The 26,376-nt window shown below is 33.1% G+C and overlaps 1 protein-coding gene across 4 annotated transcripts in view; it reads left to right on the top strand.

Annotated features, from left to right (window-relative positions):
• Papola (poly(A) polymerase alpha) overlaps window positions 1-26,376 on the top strand; it is a 62,133-nt gene that overhangs the window by 30,070 nt on the left and 5,687 nt on the right. The window contains exons 11-20 of one of the 4 annotated variants that reach the window (XM_027950933.3): window positions 587-707; window positions 1,620-1,704; window positions 7,103-7,156; window positions 7,687-7,806; window positions 9,061-9,170; window positions 13,138-13,259; window positions 18,511-18,653; window positions 21,052-21,149; window positions 21,385-21,605; window positions 25,918-25,980. In XM_027950933.3, coding sequence (XP_027806734.2) covers window positions 587-707; window positions 1,620-1,704; window positions 7,103-7,156; window positions 7,687-7,806; window positions 9,061-9,170; window positions 13,138-13,259; window positions 18,511-18,653; window positions 21,052-21,149; window positions 21,385-21,605; window positions 25,918-25,980 — 1,137 coding nt within the window. Of the gene's footprint in view, window positions 1-586; window positions 708-1,619; window positions 1,705-7,102; window positions 7,157-7,686; window positions 7,807-9,060; window positions 9,171-13,137; window positions 13,260-18,510; window positions 18,654-21,048; window positions 21,150-21,384; window positions 21,606-25,917; window positions 25,981-26,376 lie in introns of all 4 variants that reach the window. The other 3 variants (XM_027950932.3, XM_027950935.3, XM_027950934.3) reach the window with 3 other exon arrangements.

The raw sequence follows: 26,376 nt of genomic DNA, 5'->3' as shown, positions 1-26,376 counted from the left end.
TTGGAGGATAGGAATTTACAGTTTCCTTTGTGGAAATATGCCACTTACCATTATGTAAATTAGCAGTTATTAAATTATTCCCATATCTTAAAATGATATCAACAAGGACATTGTAGTTTCACTATGTGTTAGGAAGCCTTAAACACCTTATAAATTAAGGGTATATTCAAAACTTAAGTTTCCATCTTGTTTAAAATTAGTTTTATACAGAATAACTTTAGAGTATGACGTTTCATGAAAGTGTAATTGCGTGCACATCCCCATTTCTATTGTTGAATAAAGAAAAACTAAATATCAATATATTCCCAGTTAGAACTTTCTTTGCTTAAGCAGGCACATTATTTCTAATATGTTTGCCCAAATAGTCATGCCCATATGATTGAAACAAACCATTACTTTAGACCAAATCCCTGATTCTGTAAGGAATTCCTTAAAAAACAGTGTCTCCTTTCATGGTTTTTCTTTCTCAACTCCAGCTGTGAATGAAATAAAATTTAATCATTGGTTCAGTTTAACAAGGGGTAAAAAGTCCAAGTATCTGTTGCATATGTACTTGAAGAAACTGATTGGCTGTTATTGTATGTAGGTAAACCCCAGTGATAGGTACCATCTTATGCCTATAATTACACCAGCATACCCACAGCAGAACTCCACGTACAATGTGTCCGTTTCAACACGGATGGTCATGGTTGAGGAGTTTAAACAAGGTAAGTGTTTATCCTTATGCTCTCCTTTATACGTGAAGGATTTACGTATCATTGTAGAACCAGTAGTTCACTATAAAATTTAATTGAAGAAATCATTCACTGAAGTGGATTTTGGTGTTCATATTTGTTTAAGGTGTATATCAGAATTGACTAAAAAATTTAAATTTAGGTAATGTATTTTTTATTATGTTGGAAGATTAAGTAACACCTAAAACCAAATCTTTTGCTGCCCCTTTATAAGCTGACTTCATTCTATACTGTTGTGAAATTATGAATGATAAAATGCTTGTCCAGTGAGACTTGAGGGATGCTTAGGAAGCTGCTTACTCTTGGCAAATAGCTTTCAGAAGGATTGGGACCAAACCCCTCATTTTAGGGGAACTTAACCTTTTTGAATCCTAATTTTACTGTAAATTTAAAGTACTACCCACTGGCCTTTGAGAGAAGTAGCTAAAATGGGATTGTTTGGTTGACTGGAAGCAGTTGAGGAAGTAGTGAAAAACCTGTGAGTATCAGCTTTACCTTTAGAAGTTCAAAATTCTTTCCTTCAAGGGAAGATGCTTTTATTCATTTAGAGAGAGCAGCTAACTTGAGTTTTAGAAATGTAAGGAACAAATTATGTGGACAACTTTTCTTCTCACATAACTCAGTGCTTTAGTTTTGTGAAAGTCATAATTAACATGCCGTCTTAGAATAATGGTGCTTTACTTGAAACCTGGCTCTCAGAAAACAGGCCAACTTTTTTGAAAAATCTGTATATATGTAAGAATATGCTTATGAGCTATAAACTAAATCTTTTAAAATTTTCAGTTTTACAATTATAATGAATGCATGTGGTTATGTTTAAGATTATATAAAATTCTAGATTGTTAGACTGAAGCATGCAAACATTTTAATATGTTTTTAATTTAGGTCTTGCTATCACAGATGAAATTTTGCTGAGTAAGGCAGAGTGGTCCAAACTTTTTGAAGCTCCAAACTTCTTTCAAAAGTACAAGTATGTATTTTAAGGCATGTTGAACATGTTCTTTTAAGTAATGGTTTAATGGCAGCATATATGATACCTTTTCTTCATAGACTAATGTAGTTTTGGATTTCCCTTCCTCTCACTTAGGACATACCATTTTTTAGTAAACTGTTTATTATCTGTTTTTCAGTGTAATGTGTGGCCCCTAAAGTTTTGCTGCAGCAAGAGTTTGGTCATCCTATATTAACCCTGACCCAAATAGGAAATCCATATAGTTTGGCAAATTGGTGAACTGTTAACATCTGTAATTGAACTTATCAGAAAATGAAGTCTTTTTTATCTAATTCCGGAAACTTATTTATCACTAAAATTCTTTAGAACACAGACTTAGCTAATAAAATGCCAATATGTAGCCATTTTAGAGCACATTAGTAATATCCTACCAGTTCCCTCCCAGTGTTAATAGCCACTTTCAAGTCTTTATACAATTAGTTTTCTTGGGTCTAAATGGGTTTAATAATTTTTAGTACTGATTTGAATATAATGGTTCAATACCTTAGGTTAAAAGCTTCGTTAAATTGTGTTGGTTTGGTGAAAACTGTTTCATAAACATTTTTTTAAAACAAACAAACTACACGGACTTAAACTTTTATTTGCCCTGAGCTGAAAATTTGCCAGAGTCCCCTTAATTTTTTTTAAATGCTTGAAACTTTCCTGATCATGTTGGATTGTGTTTTGTAATAATCTAAACAAGATTAATTGTTGCTATTTCCCCAATTAAAAAGAAGAATGATGACCTTCATGATGTCTCTGTGTTTTCTGTATCTTTTGAATGAAAAAGCAGTAATGGAACCAGCTTAATTATTACGTTCTGGGAGCACTATGTTGTTAGTAAAAATTTAAATAGTTTACTATTTAATAATCTTATTTTATTACACCCCATATATTGTGCTTTCCATTTGGCAGATAATTTTTGTTTTGTATTTTAGCTAATGTTGAGGAAGCCACCTTTGAACATGAAATAAATGTATGTACTGATAGTTTTTAAAACTACAATATGAGACAATTGTGTATAAGGAGAAAATCAACGATAATATCAGCATCTCTTAATTGCTGAGAACCAAGCATGAATTCTTTTCCTATCTAACTTGTTTATGTGAGTAAGAGGTAGATGGGATGGAGTTCTTCAAAATATCTACTTAAGCTGTTTCTTTCATTTGAAAAAATTAACATCAAAATTGAACAAACCTTTCCATTGTTATTTCATTTGAATAAATTGACATTACTAGAACTTTGGTGCTTTTTTAAAAGCTTGCTTAGTATTTCTTTAAATTTTTTAAATCTTTATTATGTGCCCAATAGTACCTGTAATGTTTTTGATAAAAAGATTATTATTGCAGTGGTACATGCCTGTATTCCTGCTGACATAAGGGACTGAGGCAAGACGATCATAAGTTCGAGGCCAGGCTCAGGAACTTAGGCCCTAAGCAACTTACTGAGACCCTGTCTCAAAGAATAAAAATTGCTATGATAATGCTCAGTGGTAAAGTCCCTCTGGGTTCCATTCCTAGTCCCCCCCCCCTCCCCCCAAAATCTTGAAGCAGTCAAATCCTTTGTAGGATATTTATAAAGACTTAAATAGGTGTGATGAAATACCACAAAGTTTATTTCAGGAAAATTTGTTTCACCTGAATATCCTGGGAAAATTAATTATTAAAAACAGTACATTGAGTTAATTTTATCTTTACCAAATTCCATTATATTTTTATGTCTTTTCCACAAATGTCCTCTTCAAGGTACAGTGATGATTATCCTTAGGCTTTTGGAGGTATTCACAGATTGAATTTAAATCATCTTTATATGAAATGCCTTGATGATTAGCTGTATGACTGAATTGAAATCCTTATTTTCTCCATGATTGAAAGTTGGTTAAGTATGATTTGAAGCATATCCTGAAGATATTGTTGTTTGGTAGGTGTAGAGTTCTATATATATCTTCCCTTCATTAGAGGGAGAAACTGTAGAGGGAATTTTGTTTGTCTTAAAAAGCAATCTAGGGCTGGGGATGTACCTCAGTTGGTAGAGTACTTGCCTGGCATGGACAATGCCCTGGGTTCAATCCCCAGCACCACAAAGGAAAAAAAAAAAAAGGCAGGCTAATCTTCTAAAAGAAAATAATGCCTACCTTGAGAGAAAGTTGTAATTTTCTGTAAAGACTTCTAAGAAAATATTTTCTGTATTTCCTCTTTAAGATATTAAACATAGCTATTAAGTAAGCTAGCAGTAAAGAAAATGTGAATACTTATGTGTATTGTTTCGCTGGGATGCAAGGAAGGAAAGCCAGAGTAATTTTTAATGAAGTTGTATGTACAAAATTATTTAGATTTTAACATTTGTTTAAACAATTTAAGATGATGAAATACAACTTTTGATTCTGAATACCTAAAGAGAATTGTTGAAGGATTTCTGACTAAGATTTTCATCAGTGTTCATATCTGAACTGTCATCTGTTTAAGTATTGAGATGAAATAGCAAGGGAACCATCCAAAAGCTTTTTGTAAATAACTGTTAGGCGGTATAACAACTATATTTAAGTGTTCTTAGGCCTTTCCACATAGATTTAAATTCATTCAGGATACATTTTCATAGTTAAATTTTTATTAGAAGCCATGTCTCTAAATTTTGGGAAAAGGTAATGGCTGTTGACTTTAAAGTGTGTCACGAAGGCATTTGAGACTGTTGATACATGTTGATTGTGAAACAGGATCAAAAAATGTTCTAGATTAGAATTGCTTTTTTTTTTTGTTTGTTTTCTATCAAAAACTCTGGTTTTTAAGATTTTTATGTAGGTTTAAAGAATGAATTTGGGATTTTGTTTATTGCTCTGGTGAGTGTTTTTCTAATGACTGATGTAAAATAATTGCAACTTATTTTTTATTAACCATTGTATTTCACACCAATTCAAATTTTGCATAAATTTGAGTAAAGAACATTTAACTTCATCATTAATACTTGAGTTAATCTTTTACATTTACATTGTACAGAGATGAAAAGACACCCCTATTTCAATAAGAATTAAAATTGAAGTCATAATCTATAAAACGCAGGAGGTAGGAAGTATCAAAATCAATTGGATTGCCAACAAAATTATGTTCAAATGGATTATCTATTATATCTTAGTAAATAGAGAACATGGTACTATACCATTTAGAAACTAGGTGATTTGGCCCTCTGCTGGGTGAAGCCAGCTAAGTTAAACTGATTTTGATGCTTTGTTGTCTGCTGTTCAGAGTTACTACACTTGGGCAAAGGAACTCTTTCTTCATCTATCCTCCACCCGCTATTTTTTTTTTTTTTTAATCAGTTCACTCTTCTTTTTCTTCTTTTGTGGGGGAGAAAGGAGGTAACCGGGGATTGAACCCAGTGAGGTACATTCTTGGCCCTTTTTATGTTTTTTATTTTGAGAATAGGGTTTTGCTAAAGTTTTTTAGGACCTTGCTAAGTTGCCCAGACTGGCCTCAAACTTTGTATCTTCCTACCTCCTGAGTTGCTGGGGAAGGTTTGTACCTTGTGCACATCTTAGTTGAATCTTTTTAATGGAAACCTAGATAATCTAGAAATCAGGTCAGAAATGAGGTTGTTAGGATTTTGTTTGAGTGTGAGTATTCTCTACATAAAATCCACAGATTTTAGTTATTATTTTAAATTTTTGCTAGGGAGCTTTTTGGTAAACTTTACTTTCATATATATTTACATGTATATGTGGATTTTTTAGTTATAGATGGACATAATACTTTTAATTTTGAATATTTAGTATTTTTATGTGGTGCTGTGGATCAAACCCCAGTTCCTCACACATGTAAGGCAAGTGCTCTACCACTGAGCCACAATTCCAGCTCCCAGATTTTAGTGTTTTTATGTGACTTTTAAAAATTTGTTCTATATATTGGCTTGTTCCCAAATAATACTAAACAAATGGGAAAGGAAGTATTAAGTTTATGTATTTGGACTATATTTTTATGTAGTTGCATTCACATTTTCATATACTTATATCACAGACCTATTTTTATGTGTTTACATATGCACACCTTACTTTTGAATTACCTGCTACTTTTTTTTTTTTTTTTTGACAGAATGCCTTTATTTGTTTATTTTTATGTTGTGCTAAGGATCGAACCCAGTGCCTCACATATACTAGGCAAGCCCTCTGCCCCAGCCCCTACCTGTTACTTTTAAGTTTACTTCAAATTAATTTGCTTGAAATTTACAATATTTCTGCCACTAAGATAAGTACTGTTACCCCACTTTATAGATGATGTATGCAAGTTTTAGAACAGTCTAGGTTTACAGTATTTTTCAAATATATTGTGAGCATAATTAATAAAATAACTTATTGGGCTATTTTATGGTAGTATGGTTTAAAAAAATGCTTAAATTTGTTAGGCTTTCTTTAACCTTTGCTAAAATATCCAGAAAGTGTTCTATTTCTTTGAAATTTGTTGATAGTGGTTTTTTTTTTTTTGAGGGGGGTGCGGGAGTTGCAACACAAAATGTGAGTGAACATATCAAAAGGATTTTAGATTTTTTGGAGAATAAAATGAAATTTTTGTTTACACTTTTAGTTTTATAACCAGTATTTATATTAGCTGTAAAATTTAACTTCTAGTGCTTACTAAATAAGTATTGGGGAAGGGCTTGTTTGACTGAACTTCTTTAGTTGGAGGAAAATGAATACTTTAGAGACATAAATAGTTTTGAAAAGATTAAAAAAGAAGACTTTGTTAGTGATGATATTTTCTGAAATAAAATATTTTCTCTATTTTGAGTGGGATTGAATTCTGGATAGAAATCAGCTTTCTTTTTGTGGCTCTCAGGATAATGATGTCTTTTTTTTTTATTGTCACAGAAGTTTATATTAAAGTCTTGGAGTCTGATTCAAATTATGCATTCTGTTTAATATAATTAAAAAGCCTGATATATTTGTTGTTATTTTGAAGTTACTATTGTATTATGGGTATTTAGTGATTATTTTTGTGGAGAAAGCCACTCTGCTTGTTTCTCCTAAAACATTTTCTTTTAGTAGTATATTTCAGTGAGCAGCTCTTTTATAGATTGAACGCTTCACTGGAATCATTGTGGAAAAACTATCATTTAATGTTTATTCAGCTTCCTTGATTCAGCTGCTCTTTTTTGTCGTCATTCCTAAAAATCACTATTGTCTTTCAGAAAAATTAAAATCAAAATCATTTGTACTTAGAAATGTGTAGAGTTAGCTTCTGTAATTTTATTTGCATATTGAGATTGCAGGCCCCCCCTTGGTAAATTGATGTTGATCTATAAATGTAATGAAACTTACTACATTATCGTTTTAATATCCAGAACAAAGTATGTAAATAAAATAAAAAGCATATTGTCTTTATCTTCAAAGGCATTATATTGTACTTCTAGCAAGTGCACCAACGGAAAAACAACGCCTAGAATGGTGAGTAATAAGATTAGACTTGACAGAAAAATAAACTTCAAAATGAATCAGTCCCAGAACACAGTAGGAGTTGGGAAGTCCTTAAAAAACATCAAGTTTGTTTGAGTTGTTTGCGCATGGAGCTTTACTACTTCTGATGGAAGTGTAAGAATTAGAGAATCCATATGCAAATTACTTATTTTATAAAGATTTACATTTTTTAACTGTTGATTTATTAAAGATTTTTTTTTTATATTTTAAGCTTTCTGTTTTTTCTTTAATTATTTGTTGTAATATCTTTTGTAACCTTCCGGATGTGGGTAAACTGTGCCATAGTTCTCTTTCTTCCTCAGTTCAGCATTTTTGGGAAGAGCCTAGGGTTTTTGCTTTTGAGTGTGGGTGGATAATTCATTCAGTTGAATTGCCTTTGTATGGATTTTAAGTTATGTGATCTTCATGTTCCTGTTTTACACAAGCATTTGATTTGTGCATTTGCTATTTTAAATAAAGTCAACCAAATCTTTCATTAATACTAAGTGACATTTGTTCAGGGTGGGCTTGGTGGAATCAAAAATTCGAATCTTGGTTGGAAGTTTGGAGAAGAATGAATTTATTACACTGGCTCATGTGAATCCCCAGTCATTTCCAGCACCCAAAGAAAATCCTGACAAGTAAGCACTCTTAATATAAAAGTACTCCATCTCTCTTTTATCTTTACTCATAGAAGTTTAACCTTGCAAGTATCTGATTTGTGATGGATTCTGGATCATTGGAAGGCATGTAAATAAAATCAGGCTCACATTTTCATTTAAGGTTCTTGAGTAGGTCAGTTGTTGGTTTGATTCTTGCTATTATTATGAGATTATAACTGTATTTTTTTAAAATTAGAGGATTATGGGAGTATTCATGATAAACTTTCAAAAAATAAATCAGTTTTAAGAAGTAAGATTCATAGGAGGCTTAGGTAGGAGGATTGCAAGCCAACCTCAGCAAGGCTCTAAGCAAATTAGCAAGACCCTATCTCAAAATTAAAAAAAGGCTTGGGATTTGGTTCAGTAGTTGAGTGCACTTGGGTATAATTCCTACTACCAAGAAGAAGAGGGGGGAAAAAAAGACAAAAGATTGAAAAGTATAGGTGAAAGAATTGTTAATATAGGATAATTATTCTGTAAACCCAGGGCCTTATGCATAGGATAATTGTTCTGATGGATTGAATAGATTATTTTCCCTTTTGAAATCATGTAAAAAGTTCTTTGAACATTTTACACATTTTTTGTCACTGCAATCTTAATTATTTAAAGATTGCATGTTTCATTCAGCAGATAAACCATCGGTTCATTGTTCAAAAGAAGCGGAGTCAACAACTTTTTCACTAATTATGCTGTAGTCAGATTTGCTTATGGCCTTTTTATATTGAATTTTAAAGTTTAAGAAATATATATTTTATGTTAAATTTTCATGTTCAGAAAATCTTTGTGCAGACTTTTCTAAAAAGCAGTATTCTTTCTTCCTCATTAATTAGAACATAGTATTTCTTTTGAGTCTAGTGCCTTTGGTCATCATTATTAAGAACATCATACAGGTCAGGCAAAGTGGTACAGGTTGTAATTCCAGCTATTCTGGAGGCTGAGGCAGGAGGAATGCAAGTCACAGGTCAACATGGGAAACTTAGCAAGACCCTGTTACAAAATTAAAAAGCTCAGTGGTAGAGTGCATATACAGAGAGTTTATTTGTCCTGGGAGTTGATTGTTTACATAGTTAAAAGAACATAGAAGACATGTTTGGGATAGAACTCTGAATGTAGACCTTAGTTTGCTCATACGTTTGTGTTATAAAATTTTCCTTGTGTTCTCCATGATGCTAACCAAGTGATAAATACATTTTCATGAATACTGATAATCAGTGGTAATGTTCTTTTTTACAGGGAAGAATTTCGCACAATGTGGGTGATTGGGTTAGTGTTTAAAAAAACAGAAAACTCTGAAAATCTCAGTGTTGATCTTACCTATGACATTCAGTCTTTCACAGATACAGGTATGTCTACTTGGATAATCAAGCATTCAAGTTGCTTCCATTTTAAATTTATTGATGTACACAATAATTAGTGATATTGGCAATAACTTATAACCTGAGAATGTCACAGTGATCATAATGATCTTAATGGTTTTGGATTACTTTCAGTACTGTCTAATATATAATTGATTTTTTTTTTTCTTGTGACCTTAAAGTTAAATGGAATTACTTAAAATTTGATTTCTCCACAATTCTGTATGGAATTAGAAACAACCCGAATATTAGTTTTGTCTACAAAACTGACTATATCTGACTACTTTAATCATCTTGAACCTTAGAAATTGATTCAGTTGAACTTCTAGTAATCTGAAGACTTTTTTCTCACGTGTTAAATGTAGATTGAAGTATTAATTCATAGGCAGGCAATAGAGTGATTATGTGTACATTTCAGTTTGACTTGTATCCTGAGATAAAGGGTAGTTTTATTTAACTTAAGACCAAACGATGGTGTGTGACCATTATGTAGATGTATAACTTTTTAGGGGAATGGTGCATGTGCACAGGGACAACTGTACATCTTCCCTAAGGACTATTTCTGTTCTCTTTAAAGTATCCCTCCACCTTTGTTTTAAATAATAAGTGGCATTTTCATTTCTCCACTCTTGAGTTTTCCCTTGTGAACATTTAGGTTTAATATTAAAAATTTTTTTTTTTCGCCTACTTACTAAAGAAGGAAAGAGATTGGTGGCAGTTTGCTAAAACGCCTGTATCATACACTGATTCCAATGTAAAAGAGAAATAAAGGGACTATTGTACTATGTTCCTTTCATCTGTGGTTTCACTTTTGTTACTCTAGGTCCACTGTGATTCATAAATATTAAATGGGAAATTCCAGAAGTGAGCAGTTGACAAGTTTTAGATTGCATATTGCTGAGAAGCATGACATCTTGTGCCCTCCTACTTTTTTCTGCTTAAGAGGCAAATTATCTCTTTGTCTAGCATATCCACATTGTGTACACTAACCATCTGTTGGTCAACTTAGTAGCCACTTAGGTTATCAGTTGCCATATTGAAGTGTTTGTATTCAAGTAACCTTTACATGGTAGCCTAATGCTACATCACAAAGACTGATTCATTCATGTTTGACCTCTTATTCCTCATGAGAAGAAAAAGGCAAGTACGGTAAATTGGTAAATTAATATACTTTGATAGACCACATCTGTATAATTTTTATTACAATATGTTGTTATAATTGTTCTTTTTTATTGGTTCTTTTTGTTAACCTCTTATTGGGCTTAATTATGTATGTGTGGGAAAAACAAAGTATATATGGATATGGGGTTCAGTACATATGGTTTCAGCCATCCACTGGTTTTTTTTTTTTTTTAACATACCTGCTTGTGGATAAAGGTTGACTGTGTGTGCATTTCAGTATGTAAATGCTCAGATACAGTGACACTAGAAGACATATTTAAGAAAAGTCAAATGATTATACTTTATGTAGAATCACTGGCAGTGCTGTATCTGGGAATTCTGACTGACATGGGTGTTGTTTGTGGTTATTCTGATTGATGTTCAGCAGTGTTGAAATTTGTAACAAGATAGAAATAAAAGTTGGAAATAATGCAAAAATTTCCATGTTTTTTGGTTTTGTTTTTTTGTTCTGGGGTTGAACCCAGGGCCTTATGCATGCTAGTCATGCACTCTGCCCCTGGGCTATATGCTTATTAACCCAGTGATCTAATTTTTGGTATACATAGTGGTTGTGCTGTAAGCAGTTATGTGTTAAAAAACTTTTTTTTTTTTTTTTTAAGTAAAACTGAATCACTTTCTTGATTCAAATAATTAGTAGATTTCCATCTTTAGAAATGGTGATGTAACATGTTACAGTTCTCTGGGTGGAACAGTCTACATTAAAGGATATAACTTAATCACTGTGACAAAATGAAAACATCCCTAGATGGTTTTAAGATGTCATTTGTAGGACATTATTCCTCCTCCTGCCAGTAAAAGTAAAAGTAAAAGTTTTGATGCCCACCTAATCTGTTTGTGAAAAAACAAGGTATGCACACATGCTTGAATTAGTAAATTTATTTTGTACATTGCATTCAAATTAAGCTGTTTATTAAAGATCTTAATGAATCAACTAGGTTTCAAGGATCTTTTGGGTGTTTATAAAAGGGAATACTTACTTCTGTTATTGAAAATTTTTAATGTAATGTTTTTTTTTTAATAACAAATTAACATGTTCATGGCAGATTTTCATCCGTAATTCCTCCCAACTTTTTTTTCAAGACATTGGAGACATCTGATGCCTCTTTTTCCTCTACTTAGTTTTTTTTTTTTTTTTTTTAATTATATTTAATTATTTATTTATTTGGCGGACACAACATCTTTGTTTGTATGTGGTGCTGAGGATCGAACCCGGGCCTCATGCATGCCAGGCGAGCGCGCTACCGGTTGAGCCACATCTCCAGCCCCTCTACTTAGTTTTTTGATGATTCTTTCAGAATACATGAAGAATCCTGCTACTTACTGCTTTTTCTAGTACTTACTGCTAGTTCAAGCTGCAGCTATTGCTCTGTAGAATTACTACCCTTGCCTCAGCTTTTTTGTTCTGCCTTGCCCACCTTACTATTTTCATGTAGCGCTCAAATGGTATTTTTAAGACAGAATCGTGTTGCCTGGCCACCAATGTCATGCAGAATTAAGTCTTAAGTCCTAAACTGATGTTCATAAATTATGCGATCTTCTCATTATTCCTCTTTTTTGACCTCATCTTCTATTATAAGTTCATAATCCTTTGTCCATTTGTCTGGGTCCACAAAAGTAATAAAATCATTGCATAAGATCCCAGCAGCCTGGAGCACTTGGTAATCACAACATTTTGCAGGGAACCATTGCTATTCACATTAGCAAAAATAAAGGCCAAATAGCTATAAAGAGTTAAGATTAGAGTTTGTTTCTAGATGAGTTTTGATGTCAGTCTTTAGAAAGAAAGCCTTCTGTGTTGGGAGTTATTTGCAGAGGAGGGATTATGGAGTTCCACTTCTCCTCTTTTCCTTTTGTCTTTTTTGTTATTCCTGGAACATTCTATGCATGTTCTCCTGCTCAGGGAATGTGGTTTGTGATGTTTGCTTTCCCTGAAATGCCATTCTACTAGGTACTCTTAATCTTCAGTCAATGTTACTAAGTTTCCAGGCTCAGCATCCTGTCCTGTTCCTTGTTCAGTTTTTCTACATAGTACTTACGTCCATCAGGCACAAAATATATCTTACATATTTCCTGTTTATTCCCTACACCTGTAGCATGTTGACTCTGATTCTCTTTTGGTCTCCTTTCTTTACTGTTATCTCCAGTATGTGCAGCATTGTGAGTGAGGTCTCAGTATAGATGCTTAATGAGTATTTGTCATATGACTTACTAAATATTTTGATTATTCTGTGGCCCTAGGACCTAAATAATTTGGATTTATTTCTTTGTAGCATTTTCTTTTTATATCTGTGACCTGTTATTGATTTATTTTTATAATAAAAAACATGTCATTACTTAAAATTTTATCTTGCAGATTCTTGTAAAGTATCTTACCTTGGAACCATTTAACAAAGAAAATAGTTTAATAAGTTTGACTTTTATTTTGTTGCATGGGTTACATACTGAGAGTAAAAATTTAATTATACTGGTAGCAAAAGGGTATGGGTTTAAGAAATCCTTTTTCTTCAATTCTGGTGTTTTCTTAAAAGAGTTACTATGCTGGAAGATTTAATGTACTTAGTGTTTTTATTCATTATGTGTACCTTACAGAAAAGAATTTTCCTGGACAATGAATTTTGTCAGATTAGGGACAGGTCTTGATCTGATAATTTTATACACATGCAGTATTGATGGAAAAAAAAGATTCCTACTTAGAATACTTTCCCCTGAGTGAGTTTAAACCTGACTTTAAAAAAAATGTTTCTGTTTCTTGTAACAATTTCTAATTGTGTAGTTTATAGGCAAGCAATAAACAGCAAGATGTTTGAGGTGGATATGAAAATTGCTGCAATGCATGTAAAAAGAAAGCAACTCCATCAACTACTACCTAATCATGTGCTTCAGAAAAAGAAAAAGGTAAATTTAGAAAGTACTTACAACAGCATTACTAACATAATGTTTTGTGCATCCAGCCTGAAAGTATTTCAGAATTTAGATGTAGTTAATAGATCATATTTGAAATAGGTGATAGCATTAAAAAAAAAAATCTGTTAATGTGGAGCAACTCCATTCATGTGAAATCTTACTCAAATCAGTTTTCTTGGATACACTTGCCTCAGACTTCAGAGAGATAAGTGGTAATGCTGCATATTCTTATTTTTATACATCCAGATTCTCTTCTTTTATAAAGTCTTTTATTATCCATTTAAAGTCCTACATCAGTGTCTCAATTCCTTTTCTTTTAAAGTGAACCATGTTAAATTAGTCAAGTTATGTGGACTAAGAAATTGTATTTTTTTCCCGCAGCACTTGCTCAATCTATTTATTTAATGGGAAGCAAGAAATTGTATATTTTTATTTTGGTAAGTGTAGAACAATAAAAGTACATGTATATTACTTAAAAATTATAAGTTACTGGTTATAAAGGAGATCATACCACCAGAGGTTAAATTTTTGCAGTATGTTGTGGGGTTTATTTTTCCTTTTGACTAACTTGGAGCCATTTTTTTCCTTCTTTGGACTTATAGCACGTATTTTAGAATTTTAGATAACAAGCATGATAACAATTTTATTTTTTTTTAAAGTGGTTCCAAAAATAGATGGCTTACCAGGTGTGATGGTGCACGCCTATAATCTTGGCAGCTTGGAGGGTGAGGCAGGAGGATTTCGAGATCAAAATCAGCCTCAGCAACTTTGTGACGCTCTAAACAACTTATCGAGACTCTGTCTTTACATAAAAATATAAAAAAAGGTTGGAATGTGGCTTACTGGTTAAGTGCTCTTGGGTTCGATCCTGGGTGCCAAAGGGAAAAAAAAGATGGCTCATTTCTACAGTGGAATCACTTATAGTTTCACTGCAGTGAAAATAAATGATATGGAGAATCACATGTTAATAAAAAGGATGCAGATGAATCTGTACAGCATGCTACTGTGATGTAATGTTTACAAGTTTAAGAATTTGTAAAGCAACATTTAGGAGATGAATACAAAACAAAAGTGTATGTTAGAGAATGATGACCATCTTTGTATTCATGGTAATAGTTGTTTATCTTCATCTGGGGTTGGGAGGAGAACAGTATAGTTAATATACAAAAGACTTGAACTTTAAAAAGCTGGGACATAGTGGGTTATGCTTATGATCCTGGCAGTTTGGGAGGCAGAGACAGGAGGATTGACGTTCAAGGCTGTATCTCAAAATTAAAAGGCTGGGGACTTGGCCCCATGATTAATCACCCTTGGTTTCAATCCCTTGTAGGGAAGAGAAATAGAAAATAAAAAAAACCTAGAGCATGTTAAGGTAAAAGGCATTCATTGAATTTAAGCCTAAGAAATGTGTAACAGACTCCTTGGTTCAAATTCAGGCTGTATTGCTTCCCATCTGTGACACTTTGGCATGTTATATGACAAGCACCTGTTCTTGATTTTTCTCATTACTAAAATCAGGTTAATACTTTTACCTGTCTCATTTGGTATTTCATGAGAATTAAATCAATTGGTGTAAAAAGTGGCTTAGACTAGTGCCAGCCACACAGTAAATGCTCATATTGACTTGTTATTATCATCACCATCATCATTTATAATGTAGGGATAGGTATATAAATTTTGACAGGGAGGAAGAAATCTAAAATTAAATTCTGGAATTAAAATATTATGTTACTTTTTCTTTATATTCTTCTTAGTGCTGGGCATCAACCCAGGGTCCCATGCTTACTGCGCATGTACACTGTGACTGAACTGTACTCCCAGCCTTTGATGTTACTTTTATAAACTGCTTGTCTCTCCCCAGCACTGCAAACATTCTCTTAATCTATTTGTACCATGAATTACCTAATCTAGAAAGTGACAAAAATATGCATGTATTGCTAAGCAATTTTAGTTTTATATTGTCAGGAAGAACATTTGTCTTCTAATTGTTCTTTGAGATTGTATTATTATTTTTTTATAGTGCTGGGGATCAAACTCGGGGGCCTCATGCATATAGCAGGTGCTCTACCCAGCCCTGATATTATATAATTAATGAATTAAATTGTACTTGAATGTAAATTTATTATGTTTGAATATGTATATTTTGTTTTCTGAAATGAATATAAATAGCCTACTATTCCTTTTATTAAAATATTTATAATAAGGGTTAATTAGATTGTCTGGTATCCTAGATTCATACTAGTTTTTAAACTTACTGTTAAATGATAACAGTATATTTGGAACAACTAGTATATAGTTACAAGAATTTTTGGATGTTTTATTTTTATTATGTTTTTATATAGTATTTCTCTAGAACTATTTAACAAAGAATTATGATCGCTAACTTATTTGTTTACAAATGAAGTTAAGTGTTTACAATTTACCTTGCAATAACTGCTCTTAACAGTTTATTTCTACAGATATTATTCATTATACATGTTATCCTATGTAATGTATATTTTTCAGTTTTTTTGATGAAACTTACCATTTTATGATCTGCCTTGTTTTGAGCTTAGTATATTGTGACCATCCACCCAAATTATTTTTTAGTGGCTCCTTAACATTTCTTTGTATGACTATAGTTTGATTAAACCCATCCTGTTTATAAATTCATTTAGATTTTTACTAATTTCCTTTATTAAAGTAGTACTTTCTTGTTTTTATAAGTATTTGGGAGTATTGAATTCTTTAATGGTTACATTGGACTCTAATAGCTTCTTTTTATTAATCTCTGTTTACAAAGCACTGTACCAGTCTTTCTCTGTATTTACTGTTCCAGCAACTCCTAGGTATATGTCTCTTATAGAAGAAATGGAGTGGTTAAGAAACTTGTCTCTTTATGCAACATAACTTTTCATGTTGTATAAAATGTGAATTAAATCTAGATCTGACTGACATGTATACATGTATTCATTCTGTAGTATCCTCTTGTCTTATTTATCTTTTATTAGAAAATTTTGATGGAATATTTATGATTAGTTGATTTTGAGGTGTTTTGCCACCACACTTGATGTAAACGCAGACGCAATGAAAAGTAACTTAATACTGTTTTTTGTCAGACCAGCCACTTAAAATATTCACTTTCACAAATTATCCTGTGGTGGTTTACCATGTGTGTGGTCACCTAGTCAGGCAGGTAACTATATGGAATTGAATATAATTTATTTACTGAACAAATCTTTCTCTTGTCTGGTAGAGTAAGGTTGGGAGTATCTTTGAATGGAAATATACTCATTTAGAATAATGGATATTTTTGTTTTACAATTGGTTTTATAAGCAAAAGGCATTACTCTCATAAGATCTTGATTTCCCCATTTGACCCATTTTTACTTATTTATGTAAGTCGTTTTCTTAGTAATAAATCAAAGATTAGAATGTCTTGTCATTTGGGGAACTGAGGAGCAGAGCATGCATACATACCCACATACATATATTTGGTTTTGGTTTTTGTCAACAGTGTAAGTTATTTTCATTAGAATGTTTCTTTCGGGGCAGAGTGTATAGCTTACTGGTGAGACTTGCCTGGTGTGCATGAAGCCTTGAGTTTGATCCCAGCACTGTATTAAAAAAAAAAAAATCCTGTAGATAAGTGAACACTGAGGTTAAATGAAGCTGAGTGAACTAGCCTAATGAATAAGCTTTGTTAGCAATACTTAAAACTTTGCCACTTAGGAAATCAACTTTAATCCCATAAAACTGTTTTTAGTTTTGCTTTTTTCCCACATTATCTATTTTAGAGGGATTTTGTTTGATTTGATTTTTTTTTTTTTTTTTTAAGAAGCAGAACCAACATTGGGGTTCTATATGTGGTTACTGGGTTTAGTTTTCAGAAAATTAATTTTGCTTTTATTTTTCTCAGGACAGTTTACATACAAAAGTAAATATACCATATCAAAATCTAAATTACAATTACAGCAGCTGAACTCTTTTGTTTTTAGAAGGTTCTTTTTTTTTTTTTTTTTAATAGTGAATGACAGTAAATTATACTGGATTTTTTTTGTTTGAATTGTGTACTTTTTATGTTCATTATGGAATAATTAGAAATCAATAAATTGTATCATGTGAGGTTGTATATATGCCAATAGTCCCAACTACTGAGAGGCTGAAGCAGGAGGCTCTGTTGAGTCCAGGATTTCAAGGCCAACCTGAGCAACATAGTGAAACCCTATCTTAAAAAACAAAAAACCAGGACTGGGCTTGTAGCTTAGTGGTAGAGTACTTGCCCCCACAGGTGAGACACTGGGTTCATTCTCCAATACCACATAAAAAAACTATATAATAGTGGCTGGGATTGTGGCTCAGAGGAACTACGCTTGCCTCACATGCAAGAGGCACTGGGTTTGATCCTCAGCACCACATAAAAATAAAGATACTTATTAAACACTAAATAATAACGGGCTGGGTATATTGGTCAGTTGGTAGAATGCTTGCCTAGCATGCTAGGGTTCAATCCCTAGCACCACAAAAAAACAAAAAACAAAACAGAAAAAAAGAAATGAAGGTATTGTGTCCATCTAAAACTAAAAATATTTTATATCTATATATACCTATAGGTATTTTATTTTATATACATATAAACACATATATACACACTTTTTTAAAATTAATTATTTTAACCCAACCTCTTTAGCCAGCCTGGCATTTGCCTGTAACTTTGGCTATCCTGGAGGTTGAGGCGGTATGATCGAATAGTTAAAGGCCAACCTGGGCACCTTAGTGAGATCCTGTATCAAAATAAAATAGAAGGGCTAGGGGTAGCGCCCTTGCTTGTCCTCAATTAAATCTCCAGTACTGCAAAACAAAAAGAAAAGAAAAATCACTTTAAATCCACTAGCCAGATAGTCGTCGCTAATATCATATTTATTAAGACATTTTCCCCCATTGTGTGTTTCCTCATATTTATAGTCCCCTGATTCAAAATTGATGTATTTTCATATTATAGTGGTTTAAGTTGCATTAGGTCTTAGTATACATGCTTAATGTAGCATTCCTTTCTCCTCTTTTTTCACATGGAACTATAGTTCAATCAAGACATATATAAGTTCCATATCTTTGCCTTTTATATTCGGCACGACACTTAAGAGTTCTACAGACTTAGCTGCTTTATGCTTTTTAGTAGAAAGTATTTCAGTTAAGAGTTTTCATGTTTCAAAGATCTGGGTGAAATAAAGATGTATTTAATTAAATATTTTGTTGATTGCAGCATTCAACAGAAGGTGTCAAATTATCAGCTCTGAATGACAGCAGCCTTGACTTGTCTATGGACAGTGATAACAGCATGTCTGTGCCTTCACCTACTAGTGCTATGAAGACCAGTCCATTGAACAGTTCTGGCAGCTCTCAGGGGTAAGGAAACAAGGGAAGTAGAAGTGGAAAGATTAGCTGTTTGCTGAACACATTAAAATATATTCTCTTGTGGCATTAAAGTAATCTGTTAATGTTTACTCCTTAATTTTTAAAAAATAGCAGTTTAACTCCCTAGTTCTGAGACAGTTTTTAGTTTTGACCTAGCGTATATTTGTATTTCATTTTTGGAGCTGGTATGTCTTTGATTTATGAATGAATATTAGCACCTTCATCCTTCTAGATTTATATATTTAGATAGCTACTGATAGAGGATGCTATATGGTATGCTAAGGAGAATAGACAAAAGGTCTATCCTAGAGCTGCTTATTTGGAACAGGAGAGCTTTTCTGTGAATCCGTTTGTGAACTTCTGAAGAGGGTAAAGGTCCAGCATAGAGTGGTTTCAGATAGAAAAACCTTTTTAAGAAGAGCTACTTCTTAAAACGGTTAAAATATTTTGAAAGAAGAACATATCTGTGGTAGTGAAAATTAGAACACAGTAAAGCCATATTTATGTTTAATAAGTTGACAAACTTGAAACCTTAAAAGTTGGAGGGTCAGTTAATATGCAGTCAATGGCAGAGGTGCAGTTTGGGGAAGATTTCTGAAAAAATGTGAAATAGAAAATGCCTATGCACAGATGAGTTCATGGTGTTTTTTTCATTTTGACTTGGTAGCATGTTTTTAAAAGCTTAAGCTAATCATATATAATCTGAAGACTTCAACCCTGAACATGTCTTACAAATTTTGGAGTTATAAAACAAATTTCATTTTGTTAGAGCATTAACTTTCATACTTACATTATTTTAAATTTTTTTTTTGGTGAGGGGTGAAGAAGCAAATATTTAAAATAAGAATCTTGTATAATTTGAGTTTAGTGCAAGTATATGAATTCACAAATTCGGTCTTGCAGTTTAGTTTCTTAAAGTAATATTAAATTCCTTCTGAAAGTAAAAATTTATTTTTGGTAGGTAATACTGGGGATTGAACTTCAGGACTTTTGAACATCCTAGGTAACACTCCCCAGGTCTGAAAATAAAATTTTTAGTCATTTAATATCCCCTTCAGAGCTCTATTTTCAGTCCTTTATCTCTCTGGAAGTGGTTTTACCTTTTCTGTTAATTCCATTTACTTACATATCCTCATAAACACCAAAATTTTTTTGTTTCTTCAGTGCTGAGAATCAAACCCAAGGCCTTGGGAATGCTAGGCAAGTGTTCTACTGCTGAACTACATCCCCCAGCCCTTTCTTAAAGTTTTATTTTGAGACAGGGTCTTGCTAAATTGCCTAGCCTGTCCTGAGCTTGGGATTCTCCTGCCTCAGCCTCCAGAGTAGCTGTGGGATTATAGGTGTGTGCCGTCACACGCCACTGTAAGCTCCATAGCTTAAAAAAGTGGATTGCTCTATGGTTCCATGTAAATACCAGAAACCCCTCCCCAAAAAAGTGCTCCAAGTGTTGCCCACCTTGTCCTCATGGCTCCATAATTCCTCAGCTTCAGGATGTGAGCTATGGCCGAGGGAGAGTAGGTAACCAGAGCATTTTTTGCTTTTATTTTTCTTTCAGGAGAGAGTAAAAACTTTAGCTTATTTAAATGTCCTTATGATAATTACTAGAGACAGAAAAGTGGATATAGGAGAATAAAGAAGTGGTGAGTTTCCTTTACTTCTAAGAGTTACTGGGGTCCAGAATGTAGAAGAATGGATTGGGCTTTGATAAATTATGAGACAATGAATATAATCTCATTGAATAGGAAAGAAGAGGGGTTATGATAGAAGTAGGTATGTCTCATATTTGTACTTGAAATTTTGGTTAATTCCTTATTGTTGATGGCTTTGGTTGTGAGTTCAGAAATAGGTCATTTGCCAAGACTGGCCTGTGAAAACAGAGGAAACACCAGAGAGAATTTTGAGGAGGCACAAGGAGGGTTTAAAATCACTTATTTCTAAAGTAAAATATTAAAATAGCCTCTTGTTACTTGAGAGTCTTTGTTTCTAACTTGGCCACTGGATGGGCTTTTAGGGTTATGTGTACCCTTAGATTTTATGTGCAGAAATTTATTTCTGTTTCTCAGACCATTTTCCTGTTCTATTTTTAATAGCACCTGATGCATCCACATCACTTAAGAACAGATCTTTTAACTATTTCATCCACTGTGGTAGTTACTATCTTTATGTGGTGTTAAATTTAACTAATATTTAATATTAGAGAAATAACATTAAGTATTCAGTTCAGTTTTCACTAACTATATTTGAAGGGTAGAATGGCCACATGTTTGTAGTGGCAACAGTGTTAAATAGCATAAATAAAAGAACATTTCTGTTGTTCCACAAAAGTCTGTTGGTCAGTATTGCTTTATAGAATATTTAATATTCAATTTTTTGTTTGTTTGTTTAGCAGAAACAGTCCTGCTCCAGCTGTGACAGCAGCATCTGTGACCAACATACAGGCTACTGAAGTTTCTACGCCACAAGTAAATTCCAGTGAAAGCTCAGGGGGTAAGGAGATTGATTTGACAAGTTTGAGAACTTTAACATTATAATTAGTTTTAGTCTTCATTTTAGAAAAATGAGTTTGTTGATTAAATCGTTTGAATTCAGGTTTTAAATGTTATTTTATTATTTGTAGGTAAAGTTATTTATGAAATCAAATTCTGAGAAATAAAAGCTTTCCCTGAACTTTATGTTCATGTTATTATTTTAATTTATATGTATTCATGTATTTACTGTTTAGGTACATCAAGTGAAAGCATTCCTCAAACTGCCACACAACCAGCCATTTCTCCACCACCAAAGCCTACGGTCTCCAGAGTTGTTTCCTCAACACGTCTGGTAAACCCACCACCTAGACCTTCAGGAAATGCAACAACAAAAATACCTAATCCTATAGTAGGAGTCAAGAGGACATCGTCACCTCATAAAGAAGAGAGTCCCAAGAAAACCAAAACAGAAGAGGTATATCTATCTGTTCTCACACACACATACACCCCTAAATCCACACACATGCAGACATGTACATGTTAGTTAGCTGTGGCAACACAAGGTTGCCTGTTCTTAAATGCAGTGGAAGAAAATCATTTGTTAGCCAAAAATGAGTTCTGAAGTTTTGAAAAAACGTTTGGTGTGTCTGTAGTGGTTTAGTGCTACAATTTCTCTTCACCATTTCCTTCTCATTAGTAACTATCTCTTCTGTATAAGCCTGGACTTTGGGGCAGGGGTCGGGGTAAGGAGAGCCCTGTGTTGTGAATTGCATTCAGGGCCTCTCTTCACAAATGACAGGCAAGCCCTCTACCACTGAGCTATAATCCCCAGTCCATGAAACTTTTTAAGCATGTATGTAGTTTGTAACACAGAATTACATGTTATCTTCATTTATTATTCTCTCTTATTTGTACTCATTTCTTCATGGCCTCTTGGGGCAGTTGTATGGAGCTTGAACCTTGTGCATGCTTTAGGCTACACCACCAGTCCTCAGGTGCTTCTTATTTAATAATAGAGCAAAGTTGCAAAGTCAGATTAGTTTTGCAGCCTTGAATGATTACTTCCTACAACCTTCAGGAAGCTTTTTAACATTAATTATTTTTTCTATTTTAAAAATAACAACTATAGTTGGCTTACTTTATTGCATTCTCAAATGTGCATATTGATTTGGTGAGTCTTTGTTCTGCAGGGGCTCTGACTCAAGAAACAGATTCAGGGTTCAACAGGTGAAAGAAGACAGTTAAGACAGTAGACATGTTTTATTCAGTGGTGGCACAGCCATTAGCTGGCTCCCAGCTTTGTCTCCAGTTCTCAGCCAGTTCCATTTTAGGCCCTTTTTAGCCCATTTCCATAGGCTTTTTTTTATATGTAAGATACAGCAGGTACACTACCAACAGCTTACACGTGGGTAGGGAGGTACATGTTCAGAAGTTAATGTCTATCCGTGAAATCACAGTGTTTCTGGCCTTGACTAACCATAACATAGCTAGTTCCCAGCCCTGACTACACACTAAAACATTAACAAAGCCTTTTGAAAGTGTCTGCCTGGGAGCCTAACTACAGCCATTTGGTGGCCTGCCCCAACAGTCTTTTATTTCCATTTTTTATTTTTATTTTTGCATTGGTGGGGACTACACCCAGGGCGTTAGTTATGCTAAGCAAGCCCTTTACCACTGAGCTCCACCCTTAACCCCTTCTATTGTAACAAGACAATAGAAGTTGTCTTGTTAAACAATTTCATCTCTCTTGAGCTACTCTCATCTTTTCATATTAGTGAGGCATTCACCATTGCCCTGGAGATGATAGGATAAAATTATCAATTTCACTGTGATATATTTATCTATCTGCACATGTGTGTGTGTATGTGTGTGTGTGTGTGTGTGTCACATGTTTTTTAATTGAAAGGATTTCTTTGGAAAAAAAGAATCTGGGTTTCTCATGTGTTTTGTGTTTTGATTGGTAATAGTGAAAATTTAATTGTTTCTAATTGACCCTTGTCTTGAAATAGACATTTCAAGACAAGTGATCAACTAAAAATGAATATTGTGCATTTTGTCACTAGTAAGACAGTGATTTTCATTGTTAAATTACTTTTTCGGGTTTTTTTTTTTTTTTTTTATTCTTTAATACATCTTGTGTTTTGTTTTTTAATTAGAGATTTAAAAAAATTGTAGTTGCAAATGGACAGAATGCCTTTATTTGTTTATATTTTTTTTTTAAATGTGGTACTGAGGATGAAACCCAGTGCCTCACAAATGATAGGCAAGCACTCTGCCATTGAGCTACAGCCCCAGCCCCTTAAGTAGAGATTTTAAGGCCTCTTCCAGATAACTTTGAATGAGAACCATTGAAGGAATCAGGCCTAGGAATCTTATTAGAAGCCTCTCTACCACATGATTGTGTTGTGAAGCAACCTAAGAGGAAAGTTGATGTTGTGTTCTTCAGGATTTCATGTACTAGTTTGGTGTAAATTACACATTCTGCCTATTCATGCTGTTTGGAGTTGTCAGAGCATTTCAGAATGCAAGTTTCTTTATACCCTAGTAAAGGATAAGTGTAACTCCAGACTAAACATTTGGTTTCCTTAATGTTATAAGTGGCACCCAAGGAGCTGTTAGTAAATAAATGTATACCGGCACAATGTTTGTAATTTTGTTAGGACTTCTATTGGTAGAATAATGATCATGTTTCTTGTAAAGTGTAGAGAAGCCGTAGGAATATAAAAATTTTAAATTTAGTATGGAAAATTTAAAATATATATGAAAGTAACGCTCACTTAATATACCTATTACATAGTTACAGTTATAATGAATGCTTAGCCAATCTCTGTACCCTCATTTCTGTTAGACATTTGCATTTCCCCCTATGTCCTTGAATTATTTAGAATCAAAAGTCTGACAGGTATCATTCAATAGAATTTTTTATGTCATGCATTTATAAAAGAATGCATAAACAAAATGAGTCACTCTTCCAAAACTAATAGTTCATTAATATCATCAGATATCTATCTGGTGACTGTTCAATGTCTTTGATCATCTTGATTTTTTTAATAGTCTCTGTTAAATATGGAACTAAATAAGATTCCTGTGTTAAAATTATTTGATGTTTTTTAAGTTATTCTTTATTTCTTAAAATTTTTTTAAAATAGCTTTTTTAGTTGTAGGTGGACACAATATCTTTATTGTGGGGCTGAGGATCGAACCCAGTGCCTCTTACATGCTAGGCAAGTACTCTACAACTGAGCTACAATACCAGCCCCTTAAGTTAGCCTTTAAAATACAGATTCTCCCTTTCTTTTCACCCATGTAATATTTTTGTTACATAATTTTCTTAGGATTTTGCTTATAGTATCTCCATGGAGTTGATTAACAAATATAGAATTTTAAGGTAAAGAAATGATCTTAGTTTATTTCATAAGCTTACTGCATTTCCTAGCAGAGGAACTTGAGGCTCATTGGCTTTTCCAGATATAAAGCTAATTTTAGTCAGAGGCAGGATTAGAATTGAGCCCAAAATCTCATGGTGCTGCAGTTGAAGAAGTATCATATCCTGAAGTTTTTTCAGTACATAAAAATGATAATGTAAAGTAAAATTAGAAGAAAAGTTTGCTCTTTCGTCTGGATTGTATGGGTAAATTAGGCTGTCTATATTATAAAAACTTCTTTTGTGAGGGGACATTTCAAACACGTACAAAAGTATAATGAGCTTTGCTATTTGCATCACCTATCTTCAGCATTCAACTCCCAGCCAGCCTTTTTGGTATGTGGGTACTATCTCACTCCCTTCTCCATTGTTTTGAAGCAAACTCTAGGCATATTGTTTCAGCCTGAAATATTTCGGTGTGTATCTAAAAATTAAATACTTCAAAAAACATACTACAGTACATTTATCACTAATGTAATTTTATAGTGTCACATATTCAGTGTTCATGTTTGCAGAGTTTGTGACATAAATCTGTATTTTCAAAATTATTTGCAGAACGCAACTCATGTTTTTATTAAAATTAGTGGGTTTGTTTTTTTTTTGTATTAAATCTCTTTTAATCTATAATTTAGCCTATGGTTTCTATGTCTTTTTTTAAAAGCTGTGATGTAAAATTAGGGGCTGTGGTTGTGGCTCAGTGGTAGAGCGCTTGCCTAGCATGCATGAGACACTAGGTTTGATCCCCATCACCACATGAAAATAAATACAAAGATATTGTGTCCATCTACAACTAAAAAATATTTTAAAAAATAAAATTTTCTGTTCAGTAAACACAACTGATAAAAGAGTCTCAATACAGTTTTTAAGACTCAAGGAGGGCGTGTTGATTTTAAACTTTGCATTCTTTGTGATGTTAATCGTCCTTTCAAGGAAAGCGGGAAGAGGAAAGTTGATGTGGTTTTCTTCAGGATTTCATAAACATTTTACGTGATCACACATGTGTGAGTTTCCTCCAGCTGGAAGGACAGTACTCCACCTTCTTAAACTTGTTTGATTAACTAGCTTTTTCTTTCCTTACAAAAAATATTTTAGAAATTTAGTAGTTTGGGGAATGTACTTTAGATGGTGATTATCTGCAAAAACAGTTTTCCTCATGCTTTTAAAAAATTTTAGTGTTTACTACTGAAGCCACATTAAATTAATTAATCTCAAAGAATCCTTTTCATAGAGAGTCCTCGATCTATTTTAAGGCTATAGGTTGATTATTTTATAGTTTTGGAAAAATAACAAATTGAAGCATTGATTGGCAAATAATCTAAATTTTTTTCATTTTAGAGAATAAAGCTTTTTTTTTTAAAAACAGGATGAAACAAGCGAAGATGCTAACTGTCTTGCTTTGAGTGGACATGATAAAACAGAAACAAAGGTATATTAATTTAGCCTTTAGAATACATACACAATTAAGAGTACAGAAGATGTGATAGAAATGTCTGTAGAATAATGTATTATATTTTGTGCTAGTTTTTTTTTCCAGTATTGTTTTTAGTGGAGTATTTGTTCTTTTAATGTTAATTAATGCCTAAAGCTAAAGGGAATATAATGGTGAGTGAGACATGCAGGTAGATGTAAGTAATTATATTATTAAAGAAAATTAGAGTAATTGAGGGCTGGGGGCGAAGGGTCAAGAGGAGTAAGGTACTGATTTTGGACCCCAGAGAGATAGTAAAAGGCTTCATGGAAGAATTTGAAATGGTCCTTGGGTGATGTATAGGATTTGGGGCTGTCTTCCATTAGAAAGCCATCTCACTATTGGTTTAAGAGT

This window comes from Marmota flaviventris, chromosome 2 (assembly GCF_047511675.1).
Source record: "Marmota flaviventris isolate mMarFla1 chromosome 2, mMarFla1.hap1, whole genome shotgun sequence".
In the NCBI taxonomy this organism is placed as follows: domain Eukaryota; kingdom Metazoa; phylum Chordata; class Mammalia; order Rodentia; family Sciuridae; genus Marmota; species Marmota flaviventris.
The sequence above is the reverse complement of the archived record's forward strand: the minus strand, read 5'-3'. Positions and strand labels throughout refer to the sequence as shown.